The following is a 13903-nucleotide window of genomic DNA, read 5'->3' on the forward strand; positions in this document are numbered from 1 at the left end:
CCCCCTGCCATGGGCAGGGACACCTCCCACTGCACCAGGCTGCTCAGAGCCCCATCCAGCCTGGTCCTGAACACCTCCAGTGATGGAGCACCCACAGCTTCCCTGGGCAGCCTGGGCCAGGGGCTCAGCACCCTCACAGTGAAGAGCTTCTTCCTAATTTATAATCTAAATCTCCCCTCTTCCAGTTAGAACCCATTGCCCCCTCTCCTGTCACAAGCCCTTGTAAAAAGTCCCTCCCCAGCTTTCTTGTAGGCCCCTTGGAGATACTGGAAGGCCACAAGAAGGTCTCCCTGGAGCCAGGCTGAACAACAACTCCCTCTTAAAGTGTTCTGCAGCCTGCTTTGAACAGCAACACTTTATAACTTTATTGCTCAACACTCATAAACAACAAGAAAAGAGGATGTATGACACAGGTATCAGTGAAAATGTCAGGGATGCCTCCTTCCAGCCTGAAAACAGAGGTGCTCTAGCTTTTAACTTAATTAAAACTGACAAAAGCCAGTCAATTCTGTAACCCTACTTCTTAACCCAAGGCTGCTTAGTTTCTGTAACAGCCTTAGTAAAAGATCTTACCAATAACCACCTGGAAACCTAAAGACTATATCACATCTCCCTTACCTATGTGCTTGAAAACTCTTTCACAGAGTTCTAAAATAACATTATTTTTCACAAGTCCATGGTGTCTATCCACTAGAACAATTTTTCCACATAAACTCTCTAACCCTGTTCTTTCAATTTTAACTAATTCAGGCACTAAACATTTCAGTCTTGGTGGTGGTTTCCCTGAACTTTTCTAGAACACTTTTAAAAAAGTGAAGAGTGACACTATCTGCCTCCAGGCAATTGGGTGCCAAGACAGTTTAAGCAAGTAATGACACAAACCCCTTAGTACTTCAGCAATTTCACCTTTATATTCCTCAGTCAATACTTAGGTTGGCACCTCACAGCAATTTGTAGGGAGATAATGGCAGATTGGTGAGGAGGATAGTAAACAACCTCAAGTGACTTGCATCTCAAGTGTCAAAAAATGCACCTATCACACCAATTGTGCTCAGCTCTGTGTGCTTGACAAGCAGAACATATGTGTTTAGGTAAAACAGGTCTATGAAGACTCAAAGGTAGCTTATCAAACACACTGCAGATTCCTGCCCTTGAGATTTTGATGAACATTGGTTGGATCCCCTCTCAGGTTTTTCTCCTCCAGCTCAGCAGCCCCAGGGCTCTCAGCCTGTCCTGGGCACAGAGATGCTCCAGGCCCCTCAGCATCATCTTCAGAGCCTCCACCACACTCTGTCCAGTAGATCCCTGTGTTTCTTGAACTGGGGAGCCCAGAACTGGACACAGGACTGCAGAGGGGGCCTCACTAGAGCAGATTAGAGGGGGCAGGAGAACCTCCCTCAACCTGCTGGCCACACTCTTCTGAACACACTCCAGAGACCACTGGCCCCTGTTCGGCAGCTGGTGAACCACCTGCTGGAGCAGCAGATCCTTCTGGCCCTGCTCAGTCATGCACCTCCTCTTCTCCTGAGAGTAAGCAGCATGAGGCTCTTCTGAGATGTCACAGACCAGGAGAAGCAGGGCACAACAGCACAAGCTGTGAGTCTGCTGCCAGCTCAGCCCTACCACACCAAGGCCACGTTGGCTGGACCACACAAAGAGCTGTGCCCCTGCAGTTGTGTTCTCCACCAGACAGCAGTTACCTTGTTTGCAGGACAGGACAGTGTCCTTGGGCTTGTGAATCTTCATCTGTGCCTCTGCCAAGTAACACCACGCTGCTGGGCACTGGCTTGTCTTCTGCAAACCTAATAAAAGAGAAAAAAGGCAATTAAGAAGTTGTTTGGGGCTGCAAAAATGCTGTAGCTGGCAGAGGCTGTATTGTCATATAATGCCACCAAAACCACATTATCAACCAGATAATAAGACCACCAGTTAAATTTTTTGTGTCTTGTTTTAAACTGTTTCAGACATCCACACCTCCACGCAGTAATGCAAAAACTGAGCAGCATGTAGGCTTCATTTTGCATATAACATTACATATACAGCTAAAAAAAAGAGCAAAAAGTGAAGAAATAGACAACACTGGCCTATGGTGCACTTTTGTTAGAAAAAAGTCCTTCACTTGGATCAGACATGAACATCAGCAGCCTGTAGACTGCTTTATAAAGTTCTTCTCAGAAACCAGAAAAGGCCTATAGAAATTTAAGGGAAAAAAAACCCAAACATGGCAAGTGTTTCACTAAAATTTTCCTGATAAAATTGCCATAATTAAAGATTCATTAACAAAACTGAATTTAAGCTGATACATATATATTATTACTAAATAATGCCTTGATTTTATGCTTAAAATGGAAACATTTAGCTTACTGGGAAAGACTTTACTTCCAAGCTTTGTATATTTACACATTATACCAAGAGCCTTGCCCTTTGCATTCTCCCTTCACCAGCAGAGCATTACACATAAAAATAAATAAATCCATTTATTTGGGAGATGCCTCTTTTGACAAAAATGAGCTCTATGTTTTATGAGAACATACAATGGCATTTAAGACAGAAGATTTTGCTTTCCATGGAAGACTTCTTCCTCTCAAGCAACTCAAAGTTTTTATTTCAGTTTGCAGATTTTGGGCAAGACATATTATTCCACCATCTGGAAGCTGCTGTAGAACATTCTGAAATTGAGTTTCAGAAACAACCTTATTCTAAACCTGGGTGAAGGGATGCAGCAGATGTCAGCACAGCCTCACTGACTCTTGATGGCTTAGATCCCCAGTGCTTACCCACCCAGCTCTCTCAGGAAGCTGTTTTCTATTTTCCATGGCCAGCACAGTGAGAGTGGAGACTCCTATTTTCTCACTAGTACATTTGTGAGTAATTTTGAAAGAGTTTTGCATACAATCAAGGTAACTACAGATTAGTAAGACAGCTCTTCAGCAAATCTGGCTACTGTAAAAAAAGAAACACCATTATTTCTCTTTAGATATCCAGTGCAAGTGTTCACCCAATACAAGTGTTAAAAGAGGTCTTAAAATCTTTGATTTCTTCAAAGGGAAATCACTCATGTTCTGATACAGAAAGGCAGTGACTAGAAGAGCCACATTATATTTTAACTTTATAAATTCCACACTCCCTCATTAATTGCCACTGCTCTAGTTAGTGCTTCATCGAGGTATTTCCCCAAAAACAGTCAAGATTAAAAAGAAGTTAAAAGTTGATCATGCTAACATACTAAAGATGTCATACTTAAAGCTACATTGTTTTAGAATTTCAGAGTCCAGTCAGAGAAGGTGCTGAGTATTTTTAGATCTACCTGGTCTTAGAACTGGCCAAGTACTATGCAAGTGCAGTATTCCAGAAACATGCAGCATAAACTAGCTTGTGTTCATTTACAGAGCAATTACACCACATACTACACATTTACCTTCTGTAAGACTCTTAACAGCTTCCTTGTATTTCTTTTCCTGGAAGCATTTGATACCAAGACCTATGATGCCTGGGCCACTGCTTGCATCCACCTCCAAAAGCTGAGAAACACAGTGCAGGGCTTCTTCTGACAAAGTACCTGCTTTCAGGAAAATAAACATTTAATAACTTCTGGGCTGACCAGAAGTTGAAGTTATGAAATATTTAAGAGTTATAGGAAAAAAAAAAAAGCAACAGCATACCTTATTTACATAAATAGGACCCTTATCCTTTGAGTTCAAAGTAATGTATATATTTACTAAACTTTTTCCCAAACTACTACATACTTATCACCCTCCACCCTCAGAACTAAACCCAGAAAACAAGTAGCCATCTAAATAACCAGTGCCCCCAAACAAATTAAACTGTTAGTCTGGAACCTGACTTGTGTTAAATTTCCACAGGTATACCTCCTTTATTAACAAAACCCAAATTCCTTCATAACGCTTTCCATGTAAACCCAGCTGGAGGCCCATGTCAAAACCTGCCTCAAAGAAATCAAAGTAATTTCCACCCACAGTAAGCCTTGCAGAGTAGGCCAGGCTTGTGATGAAGCTGCTGAAACTCCCTTGCTATGAAACTGTATCACTGAAAGTCCTGGCTTAATTCCAGCTGATGGTACCAAATTTTCACACTTGTGTTCAGCTGTGAGTGTTACTTGGCAATCCCTGTTACAGTAACTGTTGTGACCTGCAGCAGCAGTGCTTGAACTCCTGTTCTCTTCAGAAATTTGTGGACTCCTGACATAAGGGTTGTGTTCAGTTTGCATTTGGTAAAGGTGACCAACAATACATTGGAGATACAAGTCCACAGGTTTGGGGCATGAAGGACTATGATGGGGTTGGAATGCCTCAGGTATAAACAAACAGCCTTACTCAAACCTAAGCACCATTCCCCCCCTGCCCCAGGATGGCTGTGGGGTGCTGGGATGTTGTTAGAGCATCACTACACAAGAACTGTGCCACAGAGATTGTCTTTTCCCTTTGCAAATGAGTTTCTGCATGTTTCTCCAAGATGTAAAGCGTTCTCATGTGGAAATGGGAACTGGGCCTCATTTCTCTTCAGCCTTTCCAACCAAACTGAAAAATTCTCTTGTTTTCTGTCTCCATGATTCCATGAAGCCTACTTTCAAACCTGGAAAAGCCATTCTTCTACCTAAGCTGGAAGTTATTTCTCTTTATATGAACCAGTGGGGTTTTGCCTGATTTTCCTTCCTTGTTTTAAAAAGAAATAAAGTTAACTTCTGATGCCTTACACAATAAACACCAAAATGTAGTAGTTTTCTTTTAAAATGCTGACAAAGTGTCCTATGACAATGTTGTTCAGTGAACTACTGCAAACAGCAGCTGTATACTTTCAGATCCCTGTGCTATTGAACACACCATGGTCTGTTGGATTTTTCCTCAGAGATTCTGCTTTTCTTTTTTATCTGAACAGCAGATCTAGTTATTCCCCATTCAGCAGGCATTCTTTTGAAGAAAGTTTCATGCATTTGTTTGTTTTTTTGCCAGGAGAGATGTTCTGTGTCAAGAATAACCTCAGTGTAGCCTGTCCTCAGCCTCACAGGACTGGTTAACACTTCCCATTCCCTCCTCTAACCTTCATTTAGCCCGACAGTCTGCTTTCAGATTTAAGGTATCCTTTCTCTCCAGCTTTGTTCAATGTCCAGGTTGGGCTTAACTCAGCATTTTGTTTCTAATTTATCATCACCACTCAGTTACAGAGCTAGGACACAGCAAATCATAGGACCAAACACTTCTGATTTCCAGACAGGCAGAAATGTAACATAAAAGTAAAGAGCACACTTGTATGGGGTCATGAAGGGACAAAACTTGTAAAAGCCTTGTTGCAAAACTAATGTTAAAAGAAGTAACTTAAGGCCCCAAGATGTCTAAATCTGTCCTACTCACCTGACTGAATAAAGTGCAAGCAAAGTACTTCTAAAGGATAACTGATGGTAGGATACAAAGCTATCATATCATTGCAGGCCTGTTCCAGCCTAGTTGTTTCATGAGGAAACTTGAAAGGAAAAAAATAAACAGTTATTTGTGTGAATGAACAAGTGTGGACTATTAAATGTGCTCACTGGTGAAGAGATGAGCATAACCATACCTTTGACAAGCACTCAATAAAGTTCTTGTAAAGATTTTTGTGGTCCTCACCAGGAACAGTGTCTGCAGAGTTCAGTGCATGTTCAAATGCAGTCAAAAGCTGAAATAAGAAATAATTAGAAGTGTCACTAACAATGACTTCAGAAAAATGTTATCTTCATAAAATAGACTACTTCAGTTAGAAAGGACCTACAGCAATCATCTAGTCCAACTGTCTGGCCACTTCTGGGCTGACCAGAAGTTGAAGTTACAAGTCAAAGGACATTATTAAAGACCAAAAGTTCCAGCCTGTTGTTAAGGCCACCGTCCCAAGGCCTCTGAAGCACTAACAGGCTTGGGGCATCAACCACCTCTCCAGGAAGCCTGTTCCAGGGCTTGGACACCCTCTTGGTACCCCCCCTGGCACAGCTTGGAGCCATCCCCACGTGCCCTGTCCCTGGACCCCAGGGACAAGAGCCCACCACCTCCCTCAGGAAGCTGTGCAGTGACAAGGTCACCCACCAGCCTCCTGTTCTCCAGCCTAGGGCAACCCTGGGGTCCTCAGGTAGTTCTCACAGGAATGACCCCAGCCCCTCCACAGGGAAGGGGATCATCACATGTCATTACCTGGATCCTCCTCATGAAGCTTACACTTGTACTGTGAGTGGAGAAAGTCATAAAGCAAGTTCCTTGTCATGACATAGTGCTCAGACAGGTCCCAGAGCACGTTAACTACCTAGTACCAGATGAAGCAGCAATACACTGCTTCAGAAAGTAAGATGGGTACAAGGAAGACAGAAAGTTAAGACCACTGATTCTTCTTCATACCTCATACCAGTTCAAAGGACCTGATACCACAAAACCAAGGTTACCATCCTCTACAGTTAGCTGCCAGCTCCCTGCTCGAGCCTAGAAATCTATCCTTTTATTTCTTGCCCCCCTACATGTTGGGGAACACAGCTGCAGGCTACCAAACACACCTGCTAACCAAAAAGTTGCCCCCTGCCTGTCACAAGCAAAACACTGAAGAGGACGTTGTCTTTAGTGCCACAACCTTCCAGGTTCAGCTGCTCTACTCCCAACTGCAGCAGAATGAACTGTAGATTTGCATCCCAAATCCACTCCTGATGTTTCTCCTACTTTTTTTCCCCCTTTCTTAAACTTCTTGTTCCCTGCTGCCTCAGCACCTCTTTTCTACAACAGCTCCTAAGTTAAAATATTTGCCTTCTCAAAAACTAGAGATCCAGATTAGAATTTTCTGCTGCCAGAAATGATTACAGTTTATAATTTCTACCTTTCTGGAGCACTGCTGTCAACCAAATTGTTGATGAGTAATTTCCACCCTTTCTGTTGAAGGAGGTTCATCTTGCAGGAACCAATAAATCAGATAAAACAAAAATAATGGCCACAGAGAACACAGTATCAGTAGAATTCCTGATTGTTCCATTTGTTGCAATTTGCTTTGACATTCCCCTAAGAAATGAGTTTAAAATCTACAGGTGAAAATTTGAACCAAAACATTGTTTCTAGGATGAGCACCAAGTATGACAAAGTGGAAAACCAGTGCAAAGCCACCTCTTCTACCTCAGAGGAAAGTGGGGAGGAATTTCTTCTTTTGAAGAATGTCTGTATTTGGTTTGCATGGGAAGGTTTTGGTAGTGGGAGGGCCACAGGGCTGGTTTCTGTAAGAAGCTGCCAGAAGCTTCCCCCATGTCTGATGGTGTCAATGCCACCAGCTCTGGGATGGACACACTGCTGGCTGAGGCCAAACCCACTGGAGACAGTGGAAGTGCCTCTGGGATGATGCATTTGAGAAGGGAGAAAAAACCCTGCAGCTTCCACCAGAGAGGAGCAAGACTGTGTGAGGGAAACAGCTCTGCAGAGACCAGGTCAGAGCAGGAGGTGGGAGGTGCTTCAGGTGCCAGAGCAGGTTCCCCTGCAGCCCATGGTGAAGACCACGGTGAGCCAGGCTGCTCCCTGCACCCCATGGAGGTCACAGTGGGGCAGATTCCACCTGCAGCCCGTGCAGGACCCACACTGGAGCTGGTGGGTGCCTGAAGGAGGCTGTGACCCTGTGGACAGCCCATAGTGGAGCACCCTCCTGCCTGGACCTGTGGCGGTTTGCTGGCAGCACCGTGGCCCCCCCCACTGGACCCACACTGGAGCAGCCTCTGAAGAACTGCAGCACATGGGAGGGACCCCTTGCTGAATCAGGGGAGGAGTGTGAGGGGTCCTGCCCCTGAGGAGGAAGGAGTGGCAGAGACAACATGTGATGAACTGGCCAAAACCCCCATTCCCTGTTCCCCTGCTCCACTCCAGGGGTGGAGGTAGAGAATCTGAGAGTAAATTTAAATGCAGAAGAAGGGAGGGATGGGGTGAAGGTGTTTTTCAGATTTAGTTTTATTTCTCTTTACCCTCCTCTGACTTCTGATTGGCAATAAATTGAATTAATCTTGCTGAGTCAAGTCCATTTTGCCCATGATGGTAATTGCTGAGTGATCTCCCCATGTCCTTATCTCAACTATGAACCTTTCATTCTGTTTTCTCTCCCTTGTCCAGCTGAGGAGAGTGATGAATCATTTTGGAGGGCATCTGGCATCCAGCCACAGTCAACCCACTGCACTGTCAAAGCTTACATGCTTCTTGTAACACAAGGAGCTAGAAGTCTGCTCACTGAGGTAGAACTCCCTGCACCACAGTGCAAACCTGGACTCCAGCAGCACTTAGGAGGCAGTTAATGAAGGAGTTGCAGGATGACTGCTTGGATTTGGGTGCCTTATTCTACCTAAGACCCATCTGGGGCTGCTGCACCCTCACTGTTTTTGTCAGAAGGTAAAACCACCCACCTTTTCCTGAGCAGTTTAGTACCACTGAACAAAAAGTCACAAGTCTACCATGAGACAAGCAGCCACAAGGTTTGCATTAAGGCTTTAAGGCTTCATTTGAACCCCAGCTGCACTGTGCATATATCTATGTATCTAGAGGAGTAGGACTGAGAAACATTACCAACTGCTCAGTCTTATTATCCTGGTTCTCTGTGCTGTCCTTCAGTAACTGGATCATCTTCTTCCACAGCTGATGGAGCTCTGTCTTTTCTGCACCTTGTTCCTGTTTCACCTGTATTAGTCTCTGCCATGTTTCACCCACCTGTCAAGGGGAACAAAGAACCATGTTCTCACTCTTTCAAGAGCAGGAGATCTGACACAGGCTTTCCAACTGCTGTCACACCAGCACAGGCAACAGAGGAACATTTAAAGTAAAAACCCAGATTTACCTGTCTTCTGATTAAAGCCACAACAACCCCAAAGCATTGTGTGGGACCTATCAACCTTCCATGGCACAGTAAACAAGAGAGGCAACATGAAGAGTATGAACTGGAATTGAAGAGCATGAAGAGTATGACTCTGGTTCCTGGAGGAAACCCACAGTAAAAAGAGACCTAAACAACCCTCCAATAAACCCTGGAGAAAACATGGAAGCCCTGCTGGATCTACAGCACTACAGACAGAAACAGAGGAACTGCAGCAGTCCATGTTGAAATTCCAGTGTGGAAAAAAACACTGAAAAAGATAAAACAGGACCCTGAAGCCTTAACTTGTGGTTTCCTGTTGCATGTGGAGCAAGCCTGACTTCATATGCCAAACGATCAGCATTGAATTTAGTTTCAGAAAGTGGTACACAAGAGAGGCTTTGGAGCTTGTAGTCTTGGGCCTGCTGCTAAGTGTTAGGTAACATTTTTCAGTTTTCCTTCTTGGAGGAAAGGAGAGAAGATGATATGGAGTGAGAGCATGCTCCACCTTGTGAGAAAGACCCTTTCTGAAGGGTAAAGGGAGAGTGAACAGCATAGCTGCACGAGCATGCAACCTGTAATGGTGCTAACAGAGACCACAGGCAACGTGACCCTTGGGCAGTTCAGGCATTTAACAGCTCCACCTCCTGGTAAACTGACCAGAGCTCCCACAGGCAACGAGCTCACGTTGCATGCAGCAAACTTCACCTCAGCCTCTGGCAGAAGCACCAGGACCTGTCTAGGAAGGGATCAGCACACCAGTGAGGGGCTCACCAGACACCCAGAACTGGCCAAGCCAGGCAAAGGACACCTGACTCACACCACTGCATGTAAACGTGCATTATGGGCCACACCTGAGCACCAGCAATAAGGCAGGGGAATGATGTTCCACCATCTCAGCCTGCATACTAAAATTCTTTGTAAAGTTTTGTCAGTTTAATGGATTGCATTCAATTCCTGCGTGGTGAAAAACAAAGGAATATGGTTTAACACAGGTTTTTGCCTGGTCGTGGTGCATGTGGAGATCTTAAGAGGTCTGTGGCCCCCAAAAAAATGTGAATTCCTTGATGAAATGTAGTTAGTTCTGATCAGATGGAAAATTCTTGTTAGAAGAGAGGAGGTGAAGTACTCAGCTTACCTCTAAGTATTTCTTTTCTTGGCGATATATTTCCACAAGCTTGTTACATACCTCACACCATTTCTGCTTGTCATCACTGGAAAGGAGAAAGGAGGACAAACCCACACAAATAAGCCAAGTTTTCCATAAGATAGTGTAGTATTTCTCAAATTCTGACAATTCTTGGAAGGTTCAGGTGCCAAAGAAATATTTAGAATAAATAGTACACATCTCCTGAAAGTTTTACTCATTGCTGCTGTAGCTGAGAGGGGGGAAAAAATTACTTTAAGGGATTGTGCATTTCTTTTTGAACAATTTACAAATTAAGGAAAGAAATGGAACACTCCAGTCAGCTACAGAGACAGCCAAGAGATAGATTTGTGTGAATCAGATGACATACATTCTGTGATCTTAAGAGGAGAAAGAAGAGACTATTTTTTAATGAAGACAACCAACTAATAAAGCTAAATGCTTCAAGGCATCTAAAGTTTACACAGAGGACACAGGATAACAGAATTCTCTAAACTACTAACCTCACATTCAATTATTTCCAGATTTTTTTTCCCTATCAGGACCAAGAAGCCTTTTACAGGCACAGACAATCTCAGTAACAAGTACTGACCCACTGGTGTGACAAGGCTTTACAGAGAGAGGTCCATCTGGTCTATCAGCAATGGCATTCACTGGACTGGAAACCTCAACCTCAACTGTGGTATTCAACATCCTTTACCTTTCATAGAGTTCCAAGAGCTTTTGGTACACGTTTGCCAAGTCTCCTTTGACATCTGGTTGGTTGGATTTCTCATAGAAATTTGCTAATCCCTTTAAAACAAAAATATATAAAAACTAAGTCAGATTTTTATGTCCACAGTTATGAGAACACTGAAGATTCTGCCTACAAAATTATTCCATTGCTTTCAGTGGGGTCAAGCACTAATGCAGTAATGTCTGAGCAGAATGAATGCTGACATTTCTGGACAGCCTTCTGAACCAACTGATTTAAATAAAAAGCTTTCCTTGCTTTAATTAACACTAACAACTATTTGAAGCTTGTGTATGTATGACAGAATCTTGTCTGCATAACTGGCAACATACAAAGCACACTAAGTCATGATGATCCTGAAGGTCCTTCCCAACCATGGTGATGCCATGATTCTGTTCTGTGTGATAAAAGATCTATATGTAGGTGTCCTGGTTTGGGATAGAACAGAGCTAATTGTGTTCTGTGGCTTTACTTTTCAGCTAAAGCTCTTCTAATTAACTGCACTGTCTGAAGCTAACAGGACATTTTGCAGGCTGCCTGCTTTAATCAGGGGTAACACTCCATGTTCAGAGTCACTGCCAGGGACTGGGACACAGACCAAGGTCACTGCTGCAGCTTGGGAACCACACAGAGGGGGCAGAAAGTAAAGCTGCACCTGCAGGGAGGAGAGGGCAAGAGAAGTGACCCTAAAATTCCCCAGTGGGGTATTCCATCCCAAATCTGTCTGAAGGATCACGAGGGTCAAGTCCCTTCTTGTCACCCCTTCCACCTCCCTCCTGGCCTTTGCTGCCCCTACAGTGGCCACATCCAAGGACTCCATCCACCCTGCCTTTGATCTGAGCCCTGTGCTCCTGAGCCCAGGGACAGGATCCAGCTCCTGTCCCAGTGTGGCTGAGCCCAGCCTGGGACTCTTCCCCAGGGAAGGGGGATAACAGAGACTGTCTGTTGTCTGTTCTCAGGGTGGCCCTGACCCCAAACTCCAACTGTTACAGTAACAGACAGAACCTGATTGCAAAACTGAGGAAATCTCAGTACACCTTGAAATCAGGCACCAAGAGCTGCACTTTAAGAAGGCATTTAAACAGAAGATACTACGAACCTTCCTACCTCAGAAAAATATTGATAGTCCCAGAGACAGACTCAATGCACAACCTTATGCTTCACAAGTCTCCAAATAACACAACAGGATGCTGTAGCTATAGATGGTTAGAGTTTGTTGGCACACACCACACAGTTATTTTAAATGTACACTGCTGTCTTTAACAGCAATGAAATTTGGTAACAACCTTCTGCTGGAAGCTGGAAAAATAAGCTGTGAGAGAAAAAGTTTTCCCTCCTATGAGAGAAGTATTGTCAAACACTTCCTGAGCTACACCTATGGCAATTCCCAAGCAGCAGTGGATTTACTGCAGGTTTCAGTTCATGTTCTCCCTGCATCTTTCACCACTATCTAATCTGCACCAGAAATACAGAATTAAATACACTGAAACTGAGGTTCACCTGCAACACACATGCAGCCACCCACAGCTTTAGACAAAAATATGAACCTCAGCTACACTGAAGCTTCAGCACAACTCAAGGGCTGAAGGAAACATGATGCAAGTCTCAACTTTGCTTTGCTCTCATGCTGAACTCCTTAGTGACACTTTTCAGGACAGAAAAACCAAATCTGGATGTTCACTTACCTGCCAGGCCAGTAACTGGTTTGGTTCCAGTTCAATTGCCTTCATATAGGCTCCTTTGGCGTGGTCAGGCTGCTCCAGCTCAGCAGCTGACAAGCCAATAAATACCCAAGCATTGTAGTTATTCTTCTCTTGCTTCAAGACTGCCTAGAAATACACAATTTGGGGTGAAACTGATGAACGAAACGCATCTTACAGATCCCCCTACTGAGTTTTATCATTATTGCCTGGTTAATTATTCTGTATGGTAACTTTAGAAGTTAAGTAGTTTTTAGAAGAAGGTGAAAATTAATAACTTCAGCTTTTCATGACAGAGAATGCTCCATATCTGAACTGTTCTGCCAGTCACCATATCTGTAGCTGAGCAAACACAGCACTCCTGTCAAGGTCTAGATTAGAAATGGATTGTTATGTCTGTCATTCTAGACTTAGTATTTCTATTCCACATATAAGCAAACACAAGAGGGAAGGGGAATAAAGGTTTACCTGTGACCAGCTAACGTGAACAATCAATGAAGTTAAGTTTTAAAATCAGTCTCAGCTATGACACCTGTAAGCTACTCCACACTCTGCATTACTGTGCAGCTGTAGGGGTATGGGAACAGCACACAAAACAGACAAAAAGTTATTACCTTCCAAGTAAGAAAATAGTTACCTTGCAATGTTTTAAGGCTTCCTTATAGTCTTTATTTCGTATTGCCTCTCTAGCACTCTTCAGTGCTGCCTTCACTTCCTTATTTGACATTGTGCCTACTAAGTAAAAAAGATTTATAAAACAGTTGCTGTAAAAAGATACACTGAACTCAAAATGTTGCTTATATCCAACTGGAGTGGCACAGAGTATTTTAAACAGAAATACAACGTGATATGTGAAAACACAGACAGCACTAGGAGCTGCTGAAACAAATAATAGGGTTAGAACCAGTTAATTACACTTTGCTGCAATGCAGGATTAAGTCAACTTTCCAATGATACAAAGTAGATATTGCAGGATGTATTTTTGGTTAAGGCTTAAGATAAACTTGAATAGAAGGAGAAGTGTTATAAAGCAGTCACCTCTGTTAGCCTCCTAGGGAGACACCCTGCCTGTAATTTCTTTTGAAAGAGGAATTCCCCAGCAGTGAACTGTGCTGGAGGGTCTCTCACAGACCAGTTTCCTGAAGGCTGCCCTGTCGCTGTGTCCAGGTGTGCTCCACAGGGCTCCTGTCCCTTCACACACACCCACCACAGGCCCTGCTGCAGGGTGAAAACAGCAGCACTTAAGGACACAGGAAGGAGACATTCCTCTTTTGAAGTCTGACATGAATACACACTCAGATGCATATGGTAAATGTTTTGCCTCAAATGAACTTCAGAAACAACACAGTCAAAACCGCCTAAATCATAAGATCACAGAATAGTTTGAGTTGGAAGGAACCTTAGAGATCATCCAGCCCCCTGCCACGGGCAGGGACACCTCTCAACCAGACCGGGCTGCTCAAGGCCTCGTCCAGCCTGTCCCTG

At 43.8% G+C, this 13903-nt stretch overlaps 1 protein-coding gene across 1 annotated transcript in view; it reads right to left on the reverse strand.

Moving 5' to 3' along the window:
• The window catches only part of LOC103769593 (tetratricopeptide repeat protein 37-like), a gene marked incomplete at its 3' end in the record, with an annotated part of 17518 nt that extends 4373 nt beyond the window's left edge, over positions 1-13145 (reverse strand). The window contains exons 1-9 of the mRNA XM_008936809.1: positions 13056-13145; positions 12404-12547; positions 10686-10777; positions 9977-10052; positions 8556-8696; positions 5572-5670; positions 5370-5478; positions 3419-3559; positions 1701-1802 (exon numbers count right to left, since the gene is read on the reverse strand). Of these exons, the coding sequence (XP_008935057.1) occupies positions 1701-1802; positions 3419-3559; positions 5370-5478; positions 5572-5670; positions 8556-8696; positions 9977-10052; positions 10686-10777; positions 12404-12547; positions 13056-13145 (994 nt within the window). The remainder of the gene's footprint in view (positions 1-1700; positions 1803-3418; positions 3560-5369; positions 5479-5571; positions 5671-8555; positions 8697-9976; positions 10053-10685; positions 10778-12403; positions 12548-13055) is intronic.
• Positions 13146-13903: the final 758 nt, after the last annotated feature.

The sequence above is a fragment of the Merops nubicus genome, unplaced genomic scaffold (assembly GCF_000691845.1).
Source record: "Merops nubicus isolate BGI_N331 unplaced genomic scaffold, ASM69184v1 scaffold47933, whole genome shotgun sequence".
NCBI classification, from domain to species: domain Eukaryota; kingdom Metazoa; phylum Chordata; class Aves; order Coraciiformes; family Meropidae; genus Merops; species Merops nubicus.